Source organism: Meleagris gallopavo, chromosome 2, assembly GCF_905368555.1.
Source record: "Meleagris gallopavo chromosome 2, MGAL_WU_HG_1.1, whole genome shotgun sequence".
NCBI lineage: Eukaryota > Metazoa > Chordata > Aves > Galliformes > Phasianidae > Meleagris > Meleagris gallopavo.
In genome coordinates, this window is record NC_139405.1 from 8,107,020 (window position 1) to 8,126,815 (window position 19,796).

Below are 19,796 nucleotides of genomic sequence, written 5' to 3' on the forward strand. Positions count from 1 at the left end.
CAGCTATCCTGACCACACTGAGCACTTTCAGCAGCAAGCAATTAAGATGTGCTTATAACACCTCACTTCAAACAGCCTTACTGCCAAATTCCACTGAAGTCCCTTAATAGTCCCTTGATTTCACTTCTATGAGACAACTCCAGCCAAAAGCACTACAGTGCCTGGAATTATCATGTTACTGAGCAAAATCTCTGCGCTTAACAATGGTGTAACTAATTTTCACAAACTGCCTTTCTTATTTCACTTTCTGTTTGTTTTTTCACTTATTGGTCCATTTCTGTCTGCCTCTTGCTCCTCTGTTCACACTGGTTCTTTCTTTCCCTAAAATGCTGCCTCCCTGGTGTATTCTCTCCTGAAAATAGGGTCCATGAGTGCACAAACACTAATGAACTTAAATCAAATTAAACTTTGTTCAGTTATGGGTTCCTGTTCAACCAACTTATCTTACATCTTGTTTTGGAGTCAAAACAAAATACAAATACAGCATAAGGATAAAATCCATGGGATACAGCTGGCAATGAGGATGGAGAATTCTATTTTACCATCAACGTGGCAAAACCAACCTGTAATTTTTGCAGCCTTTTCCTCTTGATTCACTCGGTTTTCTTCATCTTCCTCATTGTCTTCCTCAAAATCATCCAGATTTCCAATATCAGCTTGCTTCATACTCATCAAACTAGCCAGGCTTTGCATGTCTTCATCCCTAAATAACAAATTTTGAACCAAGCATCAAAATGTAGCCTGTTAATACCACATCTGATTCTACTGCATTATTAAAAATCCTTTGAACGCCTTCTTTTCTTCATGGAAGTCTCTGATCTCAGATCTTGAATACAGCCTAAGAACAAAATGAAAACACTCAAGTATATTAATTTCTGAAGGAAAAGCTTTCTATTAAGAAAATTCTAAAGGGTAAAAATAGTACTGCCTTGCATTAAGAGTTAATTTAACAACTGATTCTTCAAACTGTAGACCAATCCAGAAATACTAGTAAACTCTCACCTGGTCTCTTTAGGTTAAAGTGAAAATGTTATAATCAGAAATTCTTTGGGACAATCTTTTGAACTCTGAGTGCAAAGCAATCAGCACATCAGAACCTGCAGTTGCATGGGACAACCAAGTGCTTCTATTGTAGGTATTAAGATTAATAGAGGAAACTGCCAAAAAGTTGCAAAGATCTTTCCATACATGCAAAATCCTCAAGGTTTCATCTTCCTGTTTTGATAACTAATGGGTTAAATAAACTCTTTAAGGACAGGGACAAAGTGTCACATCAGTAGTCACCTGTCCTAGAGAGCTGATAGGCAGGCTCTTTCACACACTGAAAACAAACAGCTTGGAGCACTCAGTCAGATCTCGTATGCCACTTGCTCGTATAAAGTTTAGAAACAAAAAGGTCTCTAAAACACTATTTCTTCCTTTTTAACTGCCTTGTTTGTATTCACACTTTACAACCTTTTCTCTGTGTTTTAGAAATACATTTTTTGGTAATACACAGCAATAGGTTGTCATGTTTTCTTTAAAAATGCCTAAAATAAAAGTGAATCTCACTTTACACAATTACAGCAGTTTGTAGGAGATATTCATCAGTCTGGACATTTTCTCATGTGTTCACATACCTGACTGGTAAGACATCCTCTATTTACACATACTAGAAAACAATGCTTTCACAAACACCAGCTTATTTTTATTTCAGGTTCCTGGTTCAGGGCAATATTAAAGCCCTATTGTCAACTTACACTCCAACTGACTTGCAGTCTACAGAATGAAACAAATCGATATCAACAGGAAGAAGAGATGTGCAATTTTAAATTGATCGGTTTTTACAAATTTTGGCCCCAAAAAGCACTAAGAGCCTTGTACAGCTATTTCCTCTTTATAGTTCATAGATGCTGGTTGTTGCCCGAAGTTAAAAGGTCAGATACTTCTTCCTTCACATTTCCAGCTGCAATACCATGTTAAGCCACAGCTCCATACTTCAAAATAATTGTCTGTATTTTACATATCAATCTATATTCACCATATATGAATAAAATTCATATGATAGTTCCAAATGTCGCTCCCAAAGGGTTAATCAGTGAAAGAAAACAGTAATGTTAAGTGTATCTGTGGCTTTCAAAGCCTGCAGACAAAAAGATAGACTTTTAATGTCAAAATGTGTGCTGTAACATAAAGATTTGGAAATCTGTTTATGCAGCAATTTGAGGGCACTACAGTGGCAGCAATGTCTACAAGTGCACTCAAAATAATGAGACCACTGCCCTTTGTGAGGGAAAAAAGAGGCACATAAAGCCCACTAGAACAGCAGTTTTCCAATATGCCTCTTTTTGTTCTGCCTTTCTCACATTCCTATAGTCTCCACTAGACAGACAGGAAGAGTAAAATGGAATGGGTGACAAACAATCCATTCTCCAGCCACATGAAGTAGCCAACATTTGACATCTTGAGTCTGACTGGAATTGCAGGAGATGTTAAATGACCTGAAAAGATAATCTGTATGCCTCACACTCAATAGGCTGTTGAAATATGGGACAGAACCAGATGGGTGAGTGGGGGAGTGGTAATCTATGCCCACATTAACTTTTTTCTCAGGTTGTTCTTGTGATCAACCCAAAATCTTATTTCTGACTCCTCTCCCTCTTTCTTTTATTCTTTCTGAAATATGCTTACAGTCTATTAAGGGTACCGTTGGATGAGTACACACATGCATGCAAACGTACACTCCTGCTGTTTTCAAACCTGCAGATATTCTTAAGATACTGTTACTTAAACAGTCTGTAATGGTAAAGGAAAAGCTATTTGTCTTTGAAAAGCATAAGACGATAATCAGAGCAAGAAATGACTTTGACTCAGACTAAGAAACTAAGCATGGCAGGAATGATAGGTATGCTACAGGATGCTCTCAAATTCTGTCATTCTATACAGACGGAGCCTTTTATGGAAAGAGCTCTATGAAAAGCAATGGGAAACAGGATATCTGTTGTGGTTTTTTCTAAGAAAAAAAAACATAAACTTACGTGGCTTTCCCTTCCCTCAGAAAAATACAGGATAAAGAGAACTGTAACGTGGCAGATACCACTTTCTTGGACAAAGGCTTGAATTTTAACTTGACATCTGTCTGTGTAGGCATGGGGCTTGCGTATTGCTTCATGTTGATGCTGCTGGTGGCGAGCGCTTTTCTGCGGCCAGAAGGAGATTCCTGAAAGCAAACGAAGAAACAGAACTGAAGTAAAAGATGTTACACTAAAACCTGCATGTTCATAAAACAAAAAATGATTTGATTAAATCTGCATCATTCCTTTCTCAAGTGTGCAAGCAGTGAGGATTGCTATGGTCCTTTTAAGAGACAAACTCATTTCTAAAACTAGGTCACAGCCACTACAGGCGGCTCCTGGAGGACATGCTTAATGCAATGAAAAAAGGGCTTTCATTGCGATTAGTGATCTTCCATAAGAGATCCTAAGTCATTAAGGGCTTGAGCATCCCCAGCAGGTATCCATTTAAGAAAGTGGGAATACGTTGCCGTTTCTCCTTTAGCAAACCGGAGTAGGTGTCTTCCTATGGAAGAGGAGGGTTTCAACTATGTGCATCTTTCTATATCTACCAGTACTGGCCATTAAGTCAATGTTTCAAACTGCTCTCTGTGTTCAGTGCTCAAATCTAATGGCTGAATATTTTTCAAAGCAATGGTGTTTCTTGCTTGTGCTGCACAAGTACTATCAGGTTTCTGAAATTAAGGACGACAGTTGTTCCACAGATATTGATAAAAACTTTGCAAGGAAAGAGAATAAAAAGCTAGACAAGGAAAGATAAAAGCCTAACCTGTATTTCAAGAAGTATTCCAAGATAAAGGTGCTGCTCACAGTTTAACAATTCAGACAAACTAATATAAAATGCATCTGAGAATTTCCTCTCGTCGTGTCTAATACTGGCATCAGCGGCAAAGGAATGATTATATGTAATAAAGCTCCAGGAACAAAAATAAAACAAAAAAGCCCCGCTGTTAACTCTTTTGAAAAACGTTCCCACAATACAACTACCTTTTATTGCAGCTGACAATTTGTGCCGAATAAAGAATACTAATTCAATCAAAACACTGAAGCATCCTTTTGCAAAGTACTTGACATTTCCGCCCAGTAGAATAAGTCAGAATGTAATATGACATCCCCAAAGAATACCTTGTTTAAAAAACTAGCCTTATCTGTCAGATTATGCACAGCAATATTATACAGAACTATTAGTGCATGTAGATACCTTATGAATGAATTTCAAAAATGCATCAAACACTTGAGAAGGATTTAGGCCCTCTCAGAAGAAATACTTAAGGATATGCAAATGCTCTGAGCTGAATCACGCCGAGCAGCCTGGCTATCACAAACAATACCACGGCTCTCTCCCCAGCTGCCACTGTCAATCAGAGAGCCAGATTAAGGTCCAAGGTTCTGACAATACTTAAAATGGAAAATATGATCAGGGACTTTCAATTATGACACAGATAAGAACAACAATAATCTGTCATTGTGCTGTACCTTTAGAATAACTAACATTACAACTCATTACACAGAACCAAGACTTACTGCCGAGTCTGGCTGGAAAACAATGAGAGATGTGGCATCCCTCGTCGGTGTGTTCTCTAGGTAAATGCATGTAAGCAGCTTGCATCTTAAGAGCAACTCATTTTGTAATGTTAATGTCTCAATTTTCATGCTACGCTATGAAAACAGTGCCCAAGGTAAATAGAAAGGACATTTGTTAACTTCTTCTAGGTCTTTCTTAAGCATCTTTAGAGAAAGCTGCCATATACGATGTGGTGTGCAAATATTTATGCAGGGGGCGTGATAAAAAACCCCTTGCCAATCTTGGTCATGTGCTTTTCTGCCACACGGAAGAGGAGCAAACAGAAGCGAGAGGATAACTTGAATTATGCCCTCCCCTGTAGCCAGACCAAAAGAAAACATTCCAATGGTGAGGAAATGTTTATCACACATCGGGCTATATCCTCTGTTTTATCAGTTGGTGAGAGCTTATGGCTTGCAAACAACACACAATTACCTACCACCTGGCTTTAAAATCTGTTTTACGGTATCACAGTTGTTCTTAGTGAACCGATAGTTAGCATGTTACTCAAATATTAGGAAAGACTGTTCATTAGCTCATTAGTTCCCGATTAGGCAATTAGGTTTTCCCTTAAAAAAATGTGTATTTTCTTTCTTTTTAAAGAAGCGGCATGGTTGCTTCATACCATCTTAACTGATAAAACAACTGAGATGCCCACTGTTTTTGTCAAGGTGGTATTACTAGGAAGCCAAGGCACGCAAGCAGAACCGGAGAGGGAATGAGACCGACTGAGGACGGAGTGAGGTTCTGTCAGGGAAGATGGCGATCAGCAGCTCTCTGTGAGATCTGCTTGGGTGAGCTGGTAGTGAGGGGGGGAGATAAGCACAGGCAGTGCTGTGCCAGTACTGGAGGGAGAAGCCAGCCGTGGGCAGGAGGATTCTCCTGGCACTGAATATCCGGAGGTGCTGTGAAGGGTAAGACATACTTGGCAATCAAGTTCAGTCTTCCCGAGAAAGGAATTCGTTTTATAATCTCTTTGTGGGCCAAAGGAAGAAGTTGATTTTTCAGGTTCCAACTGCCTAGAAGAGTCCAAATTTGTCAATTTATTGTATTGGAAAAACAGAAGAGCCTCTGATCTTTCAAGTTCTATTTTCCTTAGCGCACGTTTAACTGCAGAGAAATCTTGCAGAATAATAATTAAATCAGAAGAGAAAAAACAATCCAAGAGAAATGCCTATGAGTAGAGTATGCAGGAATGGCTTCAGCAGTTGGCTGGGATGAGCTATTTGAAACAGAACCCATTTGGTAAGATACTAAATACATAACACCAATTCAATAGTAAGTCAGATTTGGTGTTGCTTCTGTCTCATGTGAGAACATGGGGTTTTGTAGAAGGTAAAGCAGGAATCACAATGCAAATTTTTCTTAATTGCTCAATTTTTCTCATTTTAATTGTATGTTCTTAGTTTAAAACGCATAAGCCTCAGCCATACCTCCAGGTATTTTACACACGTGACTGCTGGAGTTGCCACATCACATTTTGTGAAAGTTAGCAAAACAAAAACAAACACAGATAATCAAGACTTCCTAATAACCTGAAGTACTGAACATACATAGAGCTAAGCAATGTTACAAAATCAATACAAGTTCCACATCCATTTTTAGTACAGAAGTGCACTGCCAGTAACAAACTTAAGTCATTCACAATTTCTAACTATTACTCCGTATGTATGTAGAAGCTTTAAAACCTCTGTCATCTGAGATATTAGCAGAGCTGCAGCCCACTGGTGCCATTCCTTGAGGCTGTTTCGAACCATCTTTTGGCAGTCAGCCCTGTCGAGGCTAACAGATCCACAGCACACACACACACACAAACAAACATTTCAATAGCTACACACAGGTTTTCAAGGAGCAGCCCCAATGCCATCCTTACAGAGCACTTCCACACATAACTCAAACTACTGACAAAGGAACTGAGACTAGATCAGCTGTTTTCCTGTTAGAAAACAAAGAAGTGTTTGGACGGAGGATGATCACATATTACAGACAGGCACTGCTGGTCAACAGTGCCCAGCTCCTCCAAAGGAAGCAAGTTAGAAGATTAACACTGCCATAGAAGCTTGAGCTTGGGCTGTTCACAGTCATAGAATCATTAAGGTTGGAAAAGACCACTAAGATTATTATGTCCAACCATCAGCCCACCCCCACAATGCCCACTGACCATGACCCCCAAATCCCCACGGTTCTTGAACACCTCTTCCTTGATTATCTGGATACTAATTGGTAACTGCCTCTCCAGCAGGAAAGTATCAAGTGGTGCATAAACACTTTACAGACATTATCCAAAAAAAAAAAACCTATATGGGAAGGATAACAAGTTTCCCAATTGGATATTGTTATTTTGTCAGAAGAAACACTGAGTTTTAACTGTATCCCAGAAAACAAAGATGCACAGCATAACGTTTTACAAAAGAGAATACTAAAAAACCTGCACAGTTACGTAGATTTTCAGTAAGGGCATTATGCAGCGCATTTGGGTACAAAATAATTAGGCAAAACAATTTTTTTCCAGCTACAAAAAGGAGTTTTGGGGACTTCACTTTCCTAATTAAATGTTGCACATTTGCAAGGAAAGCTGTCCCCTGGCACAGCACCCATTGCCCCTGAAGCCCCGTGACACCGCAGGGCAGGAAATCAGAGTTTCGCCTCTCCAGCAGTTGGTTGCCAGCAGTGCTGCAAGAGCCATCTTGCTTCGATGGAAAGATCACTGCTTCACTGACAGAGCAAAATGGATCACTACAGAATTTAATTTGTGAGAGTATACATCAATTAAATGCTAAAATAGACAAGCTACAGGGAGCTCTCTCAACTGGAGAGAGTAAATTAGAAACTATGTCAGTTAAAATAATTCAGACAGTTGGATGGGAGATTTGGAGGACCAAATGCAGGCAGCACGATCCGTACTGAGAACTTGTTTAAAAGCAAATAATGGTTCAAGGTATCCAGAACATTATTAAGAATTTTGATGCATTTGAGGGGAGAAATAAATGTTTAAAAAATTCTGCACGTACCAGAAAATCTGAGCCCTAGACATGAGGACTGAGAAGGAAATTAAAAACATAAACATTGAAATAGCTATACCTGGGTATGTGTGTGTAAATACGTTTACATGTATGTGTATACATGTAGCATAAAAACAGATGTATAAGTACATATAGACCAGTGCATATAGGAAGGTGAATTAAGTAGTGGTAGCACTACAACACACTATTACTCACCATCAGTGGAGACAATACTTTTAGTAAGCACAGAGAAAGTATAACCTGCCACTACTATTGAATTCTTCGGCTCTGCTTTTAGAGCAGCCCAATGGCATTTCACTGGTGTCCTGAGAGGCTGGGGGATGTAAACAAGCTGACACAGGCAGACACACCATTCATATTCAAACTGTTCTTCTACCTTTGCGGCCCCCTGAAATCTCTGAAGATTAGCAGGAAGTTTAAAAAGTGAAGTAGCACCTAAGAAACTAGTAATTCTACACTATGCAAACCAGCATCAAATAATGGTTGGTCTTGTTTTATTATAAGAAACTTTTTGCTCCTGGGCAAACAGCAAAAAGAAAAAAAAAAAGGTGCAGGACAAAAATTTTATTCTTGCAGTTTATTACTAGACCACTTCAGAGAGGTATCTACATCGAGTGGGCTTATGTTTATGAAAGGCAATAAAGAGAAGTTTACAGGCAGGCAGAGTGACTTAGTAATAACAGAACTATCAAACCCTGAAATAATCAGCCTTCCATTGGATGTGAGACTGTTTGCTGTGCCCACCCTTTCTTCTTCGGACTGTCTATAAAATGGGAACACTTCCTGAATACTCTTCTACATGAGAGACAACAGATGCTGAGAAACACTCACCCATAGAATCACAGAACTGCTCAGGTTGGAAAAGACTTTAAAGATCACTGAGTCCAACCACGACCTAACCACACTACCCTAACTACAACCCTCTACTAAATCATGTCCCTGAGCACCACATCCAAATGGTTTTTAAACACATCCATGGATGGTGACTCAACCACCTCCCTAGAAAGCCTATTCCAGTGCTTAACCCTTTCAGTTAAGAAGTTTTTCCTGATATCCAACCTAAAAACTGTGGATTATGTAGGGCTACTCTGTTCCCCATTCCTATCTACTAGTGCAGGGGGCTGCGTTCCCACGGAGTAACAAGTCTTATTATTAAACATTGAGGCAAAGAAGGCGTTAAATACCTCAGCCTTATCCTGATCCTTGGTCACTGAGTTGCCCTCGGCGTCCAACAAGGGAAGGAGATTCTCCCTAGCCCTCCTTTTGTTGTTGATGCATTTACAGAAATATTATTCCTGTCCTTTACCTTGGTGGTCAAGTTCAGTTCTAGCTGGGCTTTGGCTTTTCTAATTTTCTCCCTGCACAGCTTCATTACGTACCTGTAATCATCATAAGTAGCTTGCTCACTCTTCCAGAGACCAAAAACTTTCTTTTTGCTCTTGATTTCCAGCCAAAGATCTCTGTTCAGCCAGTCCGGCCTCCTCGCCCATCAGCTCGTCTTCCGTGACTTGGGAATGGTCAGCTGCTGTACCTTCAAAATTACTTCCTTAAAGTATTCCCAACCCTCCTGGGCACCCACACTCTCCAAAACTACCTCCCAACGGACCCTCTCAACCATGGTCCTAAAGAGGCTAAAGTCTGCCCTCCAGAAGTCCAAGGTGGCAGCTCCGCTGATGCCCCTTGTAGCTACCCTCCTCCTTCCTCTTTCAGTTTGCTTTCTCCAGAGAGATGCTGTGCAAATTTCTCTTTCCCATAAATGACAAGCTCAATAAGCTGCTGAGCTACGTCCATTTTTATGTTCTACAAAGGTGCTCTGTAAAGCACCAGAACATGCCTTGGTTTGCATATGCAGCAATACCACTCACGTTGCACAGTTCAGGAGCCCTGAATACTTGACTTGCCCCCACCACTCGGCCACAATGAAATCCATGCTGAGCTCACTGACCAACACACTAATATTATCTGTTGTTCTGCTTCCCTTTCGGAACTCTCTCCTGCTGGGACCATCACCTGCCTTGGGGCAGGGACACTGTGTTCTCCTTGCCAGGTAAGTGACCTCCTCAAGCTTGCTAAGAAGCACTGCACAGCTATGTGCAAGCCCACCTGTAGTACGGCATAAATCACTTGAAAGCAAGAGCTACTGAGATAAAATCATTTTTAGACACTGCAGGACTGCAAGCGTAAGTACTACTGCAACTCTTGCACAGAACTTTAACTATGCCACAGATGCAGGACACAAGAATACAGGCGGCTGGTTGATGCTTGTGGAGAAACCTGTTATTACAGACCAACTGTTCAAATCCACAAACCTTTGCCCCCAGAGGAGCAGATTTAAAGAAGTCAACAGTCCTTGGGCTGCTGTTGGTACACGGCAGGTGAGGCTGGCTGTCACAGAAGGTACTACACGTAAGGTTGGGATGGATCCTTCGCAGTGTGCTGTCTGCCTCTCTCACATCCTTCTGCAGCAAGGACACCCTCACAGCAATGCTCCCATGGGGTTTGGGTTATTTCTCTATTTCTGAAGGGTTTGAGGATAGTTTTTTTTGTAGAGTTAGCTTCAGAGCAAAGAAAAACTAAAAATAATTCGCCTAATGCTAAAAGAGAGGGCATCAGCAGATGATAAAGTTGGTTCCCAAAACTCTAAATTATGGGTATCCAACCTTTTGGCTTGCCTGGACCCATTGAGTGAAGCAGAATTGTCTGAGGTAGCACATATATAGGTTGCTCCAAAAGTAATGCTTCCTATCTATTTCCAGGGAAAGTGCAGCAGATACAATGAGCACAATAACTCTGCTTGATAGAGAAAATTCACAGTTACAAAACACCATTTTCCAACACAGTCACCACCATTAGCTGTGCATTTTCACCAGCAATGAACAAGAGCCTGCATGCTGTGCTCACCAAAACCTGCACCAGCAGAGGTGACCCAGGAAAGAGAGCAACAAAGTCATAAAATCAGTGGGATATGTGACCTCGTCTTTGTGAAACTAATCCATCAGCCAGGTTTGATAGCACTGGCTGCACTTCTTGGTGAGGTGGGGGGGCGGGATGCAGTGCAGGCTGAGCAGGGCCGCACAAGGTCTGCAGGTTGTAGGTTGGATGTGCCTGCTCTAAATGAAACTGGAGAAATACCATTTATTTAGTAACAGATGCTATCAGAAGTGGACAAGAGATTCCCACTGAAAACCACTGACTGGAGAATTCTGGTTTATCAAGAGTAAACTCAGTGGAGTTTACTTGATATCCATAATTTTATTTACTGCTCAGCAACTTGTAGCTCCACATTTTTTGTGTACTGACTAGAGAACCTCATAGGGCAACTTTCATGAAAAAAATATAAACTTTTTTTTTTTTTAAAATAACAGATGATACCTGTTACGAATTAAGGTCACCTTCCAGGGTCTGGCACTTCACACCTCTGTTCTGCCTGGTATGAAGTTTCCATTTTATGATTCACTCTATTGCTCATCTGCTCTATGCAGAGGAGGTATCCCATGAAGTGTGTCACTGAACCTTTGGTTATACAAGAGATTTATCCAGTCAATGTTCCCCAGCAGAAGACATTGTTCAGCTGAAAGCTGATAAATCAATAATATTTTTTAAAATGGGGAAACTAGTTACCTACTTGTTAGTTTTGGATGTGAAAAACCCTTTAGCTGCTTATTCTTTTCATCTTTCATTTTAGGATCTAAATTCCCTTTCCATCTTTTAAGTTTAAGACAAAGATCCAGAGTTTTGACATAGAAAATGTGAGTTTGAAATGACCTGCCCAGTTTAGTGCTGAATGCTTAATGTGAGTTCAATGCAGCATTAAGACAGGTGGATGCAAGGTCCAGAGCACAGTGCATCAGGCCACGCCTACCTGCGAGCCTCTTCCTGAGGAAACAAATGTGGTGTGGGAAGGCACACATGATACAGACCCCAGAATTAACTCCAGATTATTTAAACGAACTCATAACCATAACTGCATTGTTTAGCTCCTTTGTAGTCTCCAACAAGGAAGCAAGTTTGAGGTAACACTCATTAAAGAATAGAGGAGGTCAAAAGATTAACTGTTCCAGCACCTTCGTAGACTTTCATTCACCTTTACAGAAAATACTTTATATTGACAGTATGTATGTTAAGACATGCATACAACACTGTCCAGATTTACTGAGCATAGACAAAACCTATTGGAAACTGGTTTTATACCAGTGTCACCAACTAGTTATCGCTACCTGAGGTAACTTCCACAGAACAAATGCATAACATTAAATGACAAAATTGCCATGCTTATGACACAGAAGAGCTTTTAACAGTGTCAAGTGTAGATATGTATGACTCGTGTTGCATTGTTTCTGTACTGGAGATCTGATCTTAACTTGAAAAGCAGAGACTAAGCGGCTGTGCAGTCTGTGTGCTGAGACACGATGCTCACACAGAGCCCTCAGGTCAACTTATTTACCATATCAGTACTATCTTATGTTTAGCCTAAAATGTCACTGCAAAAAAAAATCAAACTACAGGGAAATGACCAGATGGGCGCTCACTGCTCCCTCCTCCTATCCTTCGCACTCTCCTTCCCCAGCTCCCATGCTTTAGAGCACTGCATCTGTAACTCTTACAGCTCCAGAGTCATGATACAAATCACTCTGGAACCGCTGGATCTCAAACAAAGGGTCTTCATGCAGCTCTTGGTACAGCTCTCTTACCTGTGCCACTTGATTACTCTCTCTTTTATCCAAATCTGCAGCTTACTATCAGGGACAAGAATTTCAAGATAACTTTAAAATGCAAATATACTGCAGGCTATTATCTAAGAGCGGCACAGTTTGCAAGTCGTGGTTCTGTTCTGTGTGCAGCACCCCCCCCCATAGAGTAACTAACGAAAAAAATATCAAATCAATGGGTCTGGCAAATGCCATGCTGCCAAACACTGATCTCAGCCTGATGCATGCAGGAAAAAGCAGGAGAAAAGGGTAGGTATGTAACCAGGGTAAAAGGAAGGCAGCCGAAAATTAAGATCTGTGAAGCTGTAAGAGGGACATGCTCATGCACGTAAGACATCTTGGCTGTCACACCCTATGCACACACAACAGTCAGAATGGTGTATGGTGCAGGTGTAGTTGTTTACTGTATAGATACGCACTTTATAAACAAAGCAATCTATGTTTTGGCAGCAAGGAGAAACCCAGAGTATTCCAAAATGCAACTCTTCAGATAAACACACACCAAGTATTTGAAAGCCTGTACATCCCTCCAAATTTGTTTAAATTGAGGAAATAGCGAAATGGATTTTTTTCTAACTTCCCACTTATAGGAAAATTCACCTCAAGGCTGACAAGCATAGAAAAAAATCAGTCCAATGGGTGATTTTTTTTTAAGCTGCAATAGCCTGAAAACAGGGGATTGTAATGAAGCTGCCCTTTCAACCATAACCACACTGCCACTAGAGCAACACAATCATATTCCCTGTGCAAAGAAGCAATGCATTTAACATTTTCTTCACTGTGTATTATCTATTAGTTGAGTTTGTTGCAGAGATATGTGGTGCTTCCCTGCAATACTTATGAATATATGGCAATGCATACAGGAATCCATCCATGTCTGCCTCAGCACAGGTTTGTCTTATTATATTTTGGCAAACAACTTAAAATACTCTCCCTTCTCTTATCTTGGGTGTCTGTTAAATGCTGTTACTATCAAGAAATGTAAGAAGTGCCAGGCAAACACCTCAGATCTCCCCACTGCTATTCACTATTACTAATGCACATTATATGTTCAATTCTCCCTTGCTGCTTCTATGAAAAAAGCTCTTGACAAAAACAGATTTCATTTTCTTCTGTGTATGCACAAATTAGTTATGGATGATTAACAAAGCATTCATTCTTTTATTTGCTTTGGCTGAGACTTGATCTGTGTTACATTCATGTGAAGGAAGCACTTCATTTTGTGTTGATTAAATATGAAACACTGTACTGTTGATAAAAAGTTGTGTTCAGGTCTGTATATTGTACTAACAAAAGATGCGTGTTCTTGGGCTAACATTTTCTTAAACAAGTTTTTCCAGATTTTTAATTGCAAAAAACTTAGTACACAGTTGGTTTTTTTTTCCCTTCTCACCAAGTACCAGGCAGTAAGTGTTTCGTGTCCTAAGGCTGCTACGGTCTTAACAAGCAGCAATAGCTACTGCATATTTAACATAATAAAAGGGAATTTCAAGTTCTGTCTCACAATTCGGTTTCTTCAAGCACTGCCATGTAATGTAAGACACATAACTTACATTATAAAATTCATCCAAAAACAACTTTGAAACTAGGTAATGGCACATGACAAAGGGAGACTCCTAAGATACTAAATTCCTCACCTATTACATAAAAATCATAAGGAAAATGAAGAAGTACTGGAGCAGTCTTAAGGAAACTTGGAGCTAGTCGCAGCTGACGGTGTGCCTTGATCCTGTGCTACAGACCCCAGCTATCACAGGATAACAGTGCACAGATGCCAGTCTATAAGGGCAATAAATCTTTCATGACCATTAAACAGCATCAAAAAGGGCGCAATTTGGTTCAGCAAGGTATTTAATCAAATGCCTAACTTCAAGCATATGATTTACTCATAATTAAATCAAGTTAAGGAAAGCCTTGCGATTAAGCAGCTTGTTAAATCTAGGAACAAATTATTAGCCCTTATAAAACAGGAGATCCTATCTTGGGTTTATGGCAGATGAAAACAAACACACACATGCTTGCACAGAGCATTATGCATACTTTTGCAAGAGGGGATTTATTTTTAGTTTGCCCATACAGCAATAAGTGCATCTCTAATGCGGGCTGGAACGAGGTCTGGCCATGACAACTTCTAAGCCACTAATCTCATCTGGGCAGCGTGGTCTGATTCTTTCCTAAACTTCCAAGAATGATGGCACTGCACCTGCACTAACACCTTGGTGTCACAAAAATAAGAGGTCTTAAACATCAGCAAAAACAAAAAATGAACTTGTGATTTTCATCTTACTATCAGCTAGTCCTATATAATGTGAGGCAAGAAAGAGCCCAAAGCAAAGGGCACGTGGTACGGGAAGTTCAGGAGGGACAGCTAGTGCTCCACACAGAGGAACACGACCTCTTGGGGTGCTCTGGCACCCCACAGTGCTGGCTGAGAGGACAGCAGGAAAAGATACCCTGGAAGCTGGGCTTGCTCCAAGCTGCTGACCACCCAGAGCTGGCTGGGCCTGGTCCCTACCACCCCAGGGGCCCGGCTGCTGGCTGGTCGCCATTCTGATGCACGCAGGGCCCGCCTGCAGAAAGGGTCCTCAGGGAGTTGCCAGCAAAAGCAGCTGGGCCTGGCTGTGTTGTGCTGCGAGGTGTCCCTGCAGACTGGCCATGGCTGAGCTGAAACAGGATCCTCAGTAACATTTTTTTGTTGCTTCGAGTCATGTGAGAACACACAATAGGACAACATGACAAATGCTCACATGCACTTTCTTGCCTCTATTTCCACTCTCTGGAATTAGGCCAGAGACACCTAAGTAGTGCACTCTGTTCTCTTCCACTCCCTCTCAGAAATTATGGACTTGTTCTCCTCGGCAGCCAATTTCCTCCTCCTTGTCTGTCCGGACCCAAGCTTAAACCAGCACCAAACAATGTCTCCCTGTTACTCCCTGAGGCCCATTCTCCACAGATCCCTACCGGGCTCCCTGAGCCCTCCCAAACCTTTACAGCTTTATGTTTACAGACCCAGCAAGAAAACCTGATCCCTCTGCTCTGATTCTTGGAAAATTCCATTCTCAGTTTGCATATGAACTTGACTACTGATTCCCTTTTGGCTCAGATACCCCAAAGTCCCAAGGGGCTCCACTGCAGAGGCCACCAGCACCCTGCCAGCCCTGCTCGCACATACCTGACAGGATCCTGCAGCACAGACCTGACTCAAAATGCAGAAATATTTTGCGGCTCGCTGTCTTCACAATGTAGGCCTAGAACTTGGGCACTGTCAAGTCAAATAGTGAGTAGGTCACATATTATTCATCTCCCTACTTCTTTATATCATCTACAGGTATTAGTCTAAGGTTTGCACAAATTATGATTCACAAAAGCAAGTGTTACAAAGTAAATATCAGTCTCAAGTAATCGGTTTCTAAGTATTCTTCTCAAATATGTTCTTCCTCACATTGTAGCTACAATCAGGACATTCCTGGAGCACTACATGCAAAAGTACTGCCAACATTTCAAAAGCTACACCATAAATAAGTTCATGTGTTTGTAAAAGCTAATGGTTAACTTGTTAACACATCGTGTTGCCATCCAGAACTAATACAAGAATAAACTAATAAATACAGTCAGCCCACTGACTGTATGGCTGAATATGAAAACATTTTCTTCTCTGCTCCTTGGCTGCCAATGAACATAACAGAAGGCATTCTGAAGAACCTCAGTGTTCCTTAGCTTCGTATTTGACTCATTCTTTCTTTAAAATTTTCTATAATAAAAAGAAATTGAAGAGGAAAAAAAAAAAAAAGTGAACAGACTTAAGCTTGTAATAATTACACCTTTAAAACCCTTACTAGACTCTGCATTAATCAGTTATCAGAAAGAACTGCTTCAGTTCCAGGTAGCCAGCAGTAGCACTCGTATTACAGAGCCCGGTGCTTTGGCTCCGTTTTGAGCAGGAAAAAAATGAAACTAAGAAAGGCATATTGTCCATGTGACCTACAGGACTTGGATTATTACCTCTAAGCTTATTAGGAGTAAAAGCTGTCAGTCGGACCACCCTACAACCAGGGAGGAAACTAAGATTACTCAGCAGTAAAATACATAAAAAGGCAAAGTGCATTCTCACAACGGGCAAAGGCAGCGAAAGTGAACCACAGACCTGCTTCAGCTATCCAGAGCAGTAATTGGCTCACAAGAGCAACTACCACGTTAAAGCATTACCATTATCTAGCTCACATAACTGGAAATTCACGCTCTGTTCTTTAAATTGGCTTAACCAGCAGCATCTGCAGCACTTTAATTAATTACAGCAATTGGCGTACCTTAAAAGTAGATGCACAGATCTGAAACGATAATGCCCTGTGAGTAATAATTGCAAGCCAGTATTAAGCCAAATCTACCCTAAACAAAACCAAGTATATACGCTGTTGTGCTTCAACTGCGCAGGAAGCAAGTGGGAATGGAGAAATTATTATGGTCTGTGTGGGACCCTCAGCAAATACTACAGTTCGGTGGGACACATGCGTTCAGTGAGCTTCTGAATGCTGAAGCTCACTGTGTGTGTACCAAAAAGCCAAGCAGGATAGGTATTAGCACAGTCAAAACTCAGGCAGGCACTTGAACTTTGCTTTCCTTTGAAACAAAATTGCAATTAAAAATAACAACGGAGACTGATGACTGCAATTTATTCGTATAGAAAAAAAACAAAGCAGCAGCAGCCAGATACCACTAGCAAGCTGCAAAGGAAGTCTTATTGACAGCCAGTAGCTTAGCTTCAATAAAAAATGCACACAAACAACAAACATGAAATTTTTTCGTACCTCTAGCTCTAAAACACAGTAAAATTGTCTTCAAAAAACAGAGATGATGTTATTGTTTTTTATGAACAGTAATCACAAGTCTTTACACAGAAGAAAACAGTGTTTCAAAGCCTGACAGCTAAATCCTTGCATCCATCCCGGACACACTGCAAAGCTGCTCTTCAGCAGTCCTCTTCATACCACCCAGCCAGAATGCAGAACAAGGCTTATCAAGATTTGTTGTGACTTGCTTCTCTACAATTTCTGGTTTAAAGTCAGCTTCTATGTTTAATTATCCCTGTGCTGAGAAACGGGACACAAGAACCTGAAATCTCATGTCTTTCTCGCATGTAATGAAAGTTTAATCAAACAAATGTCAATAATTCAGTGCTCCTAAACTGATCAAATCTGATCCTCAAATTCATACATAATTCAGGAGTCACAAGACCCGGCCCCAAGGCTGTGACTAAGCCAACTTTTCCTGGCAAACTTGAATCCGTTTATCGAAGCCGAGAGTTACCATTCACAGCCATATGAAAGAAGGAAACAGATTTCTTCCTTCTAGAGAATATATCATAGTTCTGAAAACATTTTTAACCAGAAGATAGAAAACAGATAGACATACGATCAATGAAGGTCTAAGGGGTTTTAAGCTGCCAAAACTTTTCCCAGCCAACACAAGTAGATGCTGCAGCACAAAACCTGCCTTTGTGCCATCCCGCCCGCCACCCGTGCGCTGCGAGCAGCTCGTGCTCAGCACAACGCGCCGAGCGAACAATGAGAGCGAGCAGCACCACGGAGCTGCCTGCAAGCCTCAACAGCCCTAACAGCCAGGCTGGGGCAGCAGCAACAGCCCGAAATAGCAGTCTGATGTAGCAGCTCGCACCACAGAGATGGGAAAGGTGGAAAAAAAAACCTTTCGCAGAACTGCATGGCTTCAGTGACCGTGCTGATATTCTGTGCATTTCAGCTGGTCAGACAGCAGTGAAACTCTTCAGTCTCTGCTTTTTAAAATTAAACACATTGTACTATGCATTTATGTATATGCAAGAAGTACGTTCTATTGCTACATGCAATTTTAGAACAGGACTACCTGTGCACAGATAACACATTTTCCGCGGTGCACAGAAAACAACGGCACATACAAGTAAGCAGCTCCACACTCGGTGCAATCACAATCATTTCTCAGGATCCATTGATAAATATTAATCTAGAATCCACATGTGTGAAGGCACCGGCCTCCAAGGAAAAAAGGCCACGATGCGGGAGAAATACAAAATAATAACTCTTATCTTACGCTGCTGCTTATTGCACACATCACTCATTCCTGATGGAGAGAGATCACAAGGGCACATCACAAGCCATTCCTTGCCTAAATACCATCACAAAATGCTACGCTATAAAGGTTGGGGGGATTAGCACAAAAGGTCCCGCTCCAAGACAAATGTCTCCTTCAGAGCTCAGCTCACAGCAGCACGACGCTCGGTCAGCCCTGCGGCCCCAAGCGCCAGCGCTGCCCAAACTCGCCGGGCGCTTCCTCTGCCTCGGCCGTACCAGCAGCTCGGGAGGGGGGATTTTAATTTCAAAAGCCGAAAGATCAGCCGATAGCTCCTCCTTCCAATCTGAGAGCATTCTCAAACGACTTCTACATCAGACTTAGGAATTTGCCAACTTGGCAGGGTCTGCAGGCGTCCTCCTTCCCCTTCCAGCCTCTTACCTTTCCACAAGTAAAACACGCATGAGATGCCACTTCAACAAAAACCTTGGTTTTAGGTATTGATGATCTTCAAATGCTTTATACAATTAATTTAATCACATTTACACGGAAGTCACTTTTAAAAACAAATGCACAGAAATGAATTTATTAGGAGGCACTAAAACATATTGGGTTTTGTTGTCTCCATAAAACTGCAATGGGATTTTTAAGCAAGACATCAATACCAGGGGGAGAAGAAAAGATTTAGATTTCTAAGGATACTTTTGAATTTAAATATTTCTCTCCAATGATTATGCTGTTTCTCGTGTCGCAGAAAGCCTGCATGTCAGAAGCTATCTGGGCTCCCTTTATCTTTCCCCAATGCCATTTTCTCGAGGTCCTGGACCTTTTCCTTTCATAGCAGGCTGCAGTACGAAGCAGTAAGATCTCTAATGGGGAAAGGGCCGGATTTTAGCGCAGAATACTTCAGTCTCACCAGGATGGTAATTTCTTTACTCCCCCTACCGGCATATTTTAAAAGCAAGGATGAAAAATCAGGGCTGTTCCACCTTGTAAAATATAATGAGAAAATATTTTTTGTAACCTCAAAATAATTGCTCACACAACTTGGCAGAACATGAATCCCAGTGCTGGGGATTTCTGAGCCACCAGCAAATTTCTGGTAGATCTTTTTGTTGTAAGAATTAACTGAACACCTCAAAACCAACATTCCAGGCCACTCTGTTTTATAATTACTATCAAGCAGTTCCATCATCTGTCACTGCTCAGCTCAAACCGGATCGCTCCCCAAAACATATTATGCGGCTAGTAAGACTCCAGGAGTGATCTATGGAATATAACTCTACATGATTACCACGCATGTACAGAAACGAGCAAAAACATCCCGAGCTTAACGAGTTGCTACTTAAATGTTCGACAGCGCTCTGTGAACCATTTTATATTAAAA

The 19,796-nt window shown here is 41.1% G+C and overlaps 1 protein-coding gene across 11 annotated transcripts in view; it reads right to left on the reverse strand.

Moving 5' to 3' along the window:
• EHBP1 (EH domain binding protein 1) overlaps window positions 1–19,796 on the reverse strand; it is a 195,268-nt gene that overhangs the window by 118,207 nt on the left and 57,265 nt on the right. For all 11 annotated transcript variants that reach the window (XM_085218795.1, XM_085218798.1, XM_085218804.1 and 8 more), the window contains exons 6-7: window positions 3,018–3,199; window positions 564–703 (exon numbers count right to left, since the gene is read on the reverse strand). In XM_085218795.1, the coding sequence (XP_085074921.1) occupies window positions 564–703; window positions 3,018–3,199 (322 nt within the window). The remainder of the gene's footprint in view (window positions 1–563; window positions 704–3,017; window positions 3,200–19,796) is intronic.